Source organism: Poecilia formosa, unplaced genomic scaffold (assembly GCF_000485575.1).
Source record: "Poecilia formosa unplaced genomic scaffold, Poecilia_formosa-5.1.2 Scaffold692, whole genome shotgun sequence".
Classification (NCBI taxonomy): Eukaryota; Metazoa; Chordata; class Actinopteri; order Cyprinodontiformes; family Poeciliidae; genus Poecilia; species Poecilia formosa.
Genome location: NW_006800631.1, coordinates 22,439 through 26,401, shown reverse-complemented (window position 1 = coordinate 26,401; position 3,963 = coordinate 22,439). Strand labels below are relative to the sequence as shown.

Sequence of the window (3,963 nt, the reverse complement as noted above, 5' to 3'; positions counted from 1 at the left end):
AAAAACTATTGTTTCAAATTACATCTCAAATAAAATATTTTTCCCACAGAGCTCCATGGCAACAGATTCTATTTTTAGAATATGACCTGTGGGCAATTTAATTGGTTCCTCAGGGCACTAAGTGACTACCTCTAGGATATTACAGCTGTGCAAAAATAAATAAATAAATAAATAAATAAATAAATAAATAAACTGTTGCATCTTGTTGACAGTATGGAGTTTGGGGCTTTTAATTATATAATACTTCAACAAACATGTCTCGAATCTCTATAAAAATTCAGCGGCTCATACAGATTCCTGGTTTCCTTGAGTTTTAAAACATAAAAGAGCATGACAGAATCTGTCTGGTCCCCCCTGATTTGATTTCTGCTGGGAGCAGTTTGTTTGATCTCAACACACAGGCAGAGGTTAGCTGAGATGATGTCTTATTAAATAAACATCATCTGTGCAATCATGGCTTTTTGCCACTGCTCCATGTTAATGATGTTGCATACTGTGCTGCTCTACTGTGAGATTGACATCTTGTAATAAAACACACTCATTTTCTGGCTACACGCAGTTCTGTTCAGGGTAAAAGGGGGCTGGAATTTATTTCAGCAAATATTACATTAGAGTTTAAGCTGTTTGCTACCCAGGTTATCCAGTCTGAGATTTAAAGTTACTTAGTTTGTCCTATAGCAGTGTCCCTCAAACTTTTTCAGGTGGACCACTTAACTAATCTAAAACAGTCACAGACCACCTAACCTGAAATTGCCCCTGTGACAGCACATCTTAATATATCATGCAACTTACCCATTTCTATCAATTGCATTTATTTATTGTATTTCTTTAATTTAATTTAATATTTTTTAATTAAATAAAAACAACAATAGCTGTGATCTGAAAGTAGAGCATCATTCATTACCAAGCAAAGTGGTAAAAAACAAAGAACAGTTCTGAATAACTGGAGCAATTCCTACCAATAACCGTTCAAAGGAATCCAGTCGCTAGTGTCACATCAACACTCAGCAGCTTTGACTTAGCTTTCCCTGATGATATATATAGTCCTGAAGTTGTTTTCTTTCCACAAGTACCTGCAGCTTTTCTTTTGAGTGACCCGGTTTTATGCCAGTTTTCCATCATTATTCTCAAACACAATCCTTTGGTAAGGTAGCATCACACTATGAGTTCTCATCATGGCAAATAAATGGTCGTTTACATGCAGTACCTTGCAGACCACAGTTTGAGAAAGACCGATTTAAAGTAACTACAAAACGACTGGAAGAATGTCGATTTGTAAATGACAGAAATATTGAGATGTTCAGAGATGTTCAGCCATAATTAATAATTAACCAGAAACACTTCATCCCAATGGTGAGACTTGCTGCAAGGATGATTGATGATTTGGTCTTGTATTGCAACCACAGAACCTGGCCACCTTGCAGTCAGAATCAACTTTCGCTGTATCCGCCTGTATTTCTAAGACAGTCTAACAGCTAACTATTGGCTTAAGCTCTCTCAGCAACAGGTCAGTGACCGAGAACGAAGCAGCAAATCTGCAAAAGAATGGCTCAAAATAAAAATAATGAATGTTTGTATGGCTGAATAAAAATCCTAATTGAAACACTTTGGGACCTCATGAGTAAACTTGTAGATAAATCTCTGCAACTCTCAAAGAAATGAAACTATTTTGGGAAAGAAGTGTAGGGTAAAATACCCTCTCAATAATGTGAGACTGATAAAACCAGACAGCACAGATTTTTCAGACTGCTGCTTAAAGTGGTTACATAGGCTGGTGGATCTCCAAAGTCACACTTAGTTTATTGTACCCTACTGTTTCATTTTTACTACCTCCATGTTGACTCCATTTTAGGACACTAACTTAAGTTTAATTATTTTTTTTTTATCTTTTGGGAATTTTTAATATAAAACTTGGTGTCAATATTTCTATATGAGTTATAATATATATTTGCAAATAAAATAGTAAATCGTCATTTCAGTGTTGTCATTTTTAAAGTAATTGGTGAGATTATTTTAAACACTTTTCTAAACAGTTTGTATAAAGCAATAAAACCGCTTTACCTTCCATGTCCTGATTATTCTTGAATGTTTCTTCAATATTGAAAGGGGCCTGTTCATGGATTATTTCAACTTCCACATTATAGTCATCCATTAAATGGTAGACTCCCTCCAAAGTGAAGTAACAGTCCCGCTCCTTCATGTCGTCTTCGATCAGCAACAGTGCGCTCTTCCATGTGAAGTGCTCGAACATCGCTTTGAATGTCTCTGCCATTTTAACGTAGGACGGGGCGATCCGAGTCAGGTGAGAGTACTCCGTCTCCTTGTTCTTGAAGGCGGTGGCCAGAGCACCTGCAGATATCACCGGGATTTTCCAGTGGGATGCCAGCCTCACCACACCTGCCGCCTCGTACTCACGTACTGGACCGAGGATCAAGTCTGGCTTCAGGTTACACGACCTGTCCGCCAGCGTGAACAAAGCGTGGTTGGCCAAGTCGGAGTTCTCAAAGTGAATGTTGAAGTGGAAACCTGGATATTCTGCCTTCAGTCTGTCCTGTGCGTAACGGATCGCTGGTGCGACTCTTGCATGTGAAAACAGGAAAGAGTCATTTTGTGGCAAAAACACCAAAACCTCAATTTCCTCCGTGAAAGAGTTGGTGATAAATGGGTTGAAGATGACCAAAAAGATCAGAAAAGGTTGAATAAACGGTGCCATGGCGCCGCTTTGAAAGTTTAGCCTCAGACAAAAACCAATCAACGCTTCAGAGGTGTTCTCTAAACGCTTCTCTCTCCAAGTTGGCTCCCCCTAAGCAGCGCACTGAGCTACAGACAGCCCTGATTAAATATTTCCAGTGAGCAGGTAAAACCAGAACGCTTCTCAGATCTGGGTTTTGTTCTGCAGAATCAAAATTTGCCCCAGTGCTTAGTCCGGGCAGTTTCGTAGATCCGTTCAGCTCCAGTTCAGACACACGCGCTGCCTGGCTCCAGTCTGGAGTTTTGAAGCATCCTTTCAGGAATATTCCTGCGTCATGAAGCGCTGCCCACCTCCATCTTAAAGCTACACTGCTGCGGAGCTCACAATGAGCCACTTCAGCACAGCCCCGCTTTCTGCATGGCTCTCGAGGCTGCAAACAGCTCATAGAATACTCAACTCTCCTCAAAGTAAGCGTAGGGTGGTCGTTTTAAAGAGGTGACATGCATACCTTCTTTATGTCATATTCTGTTTTTAGTATACAAAAGCATGTTAAACGCATTGAGATGACAGGAAATTGGAATTTAAAAAAGCAAAGATATTTTTAAAATCAGATATTCTGCAGTGAACTTAAATTTCGCATCTACAGAGGCAGTGCCCAGGGGCGTGCAAAGACCACTAAAGGGGCAGGTGCTAAAAAAGAAAAGGGCACATCTAACCGCATTCTAGGACAGAATATTAACAAAGCCACACAGCTTTCAGAGTTTAATTAACAATGGTAAATTACAAAATTGTGAGATATACAATCAAAGCTCAGGAAAATCTGTATATAGAGCATACAACTATGCATATGTAAGATATTTTATTAGTAATTTCTTTCTGCAGGTTTATTTTGTTATAGGAAAGAATTGTAATATTCAAACCCACAATTTAGCAAGATATGTGAATCAGAGCTAGAGCACCAGACATATTTTGTCTTCACAGAATTGCACTGTTAAAAATATAAACAAGGGCACAATAGCTTCTTGTCAGAAAAGGCTGATGATGACCTGTTGGGAAAGAAAACAGGTCATCATTCTGGTTTTAATCTAAAAAAAATAACTTGCACATCAGTTGGTGTTAGAAAAATGGGTAACACTTTATTTGAAGGGGGGTGAATAAGACTGTCATGACACTGTCATAAACATGAATAAGCCTTCATAAATATTTATGACTGTTGTCATAAATTGTCATTCGGTAAATTATGACACTTTTAATACAAAGTTGACATTATT

At 38.6% G+C, this 3,963-nt stretch overlaps 1 protein-coding gene across 2 annotated transcripts in view; it reads right to left on the bottom strand.

Annotated features, from left to right (window-relative positions):
• Positions 1-3,212, bottom strand: part of npr3 (natriuretic peptide receptor 3) — a 93,574-nt gene extending 90,362 nt beyond the window's left edge. For both annotated transcript variants that reach the window (XM_007542430.2, XM_016666281.1), the window contains exon 1: positions 2,062-3,212. In XM_007542430.2, the coding sequence (XP_007542492.1) occupies positions 2,062-2,713 (652 nt within the window). In that variant the 5' untranslated portion in view covers positions 2,714-3,212. The remainder of the gene's footprint in view (positions 1-2,061) is intronic.
• Between the last annotated feature and the right edge of the window lie 751 nt (positions 3,213-3,963).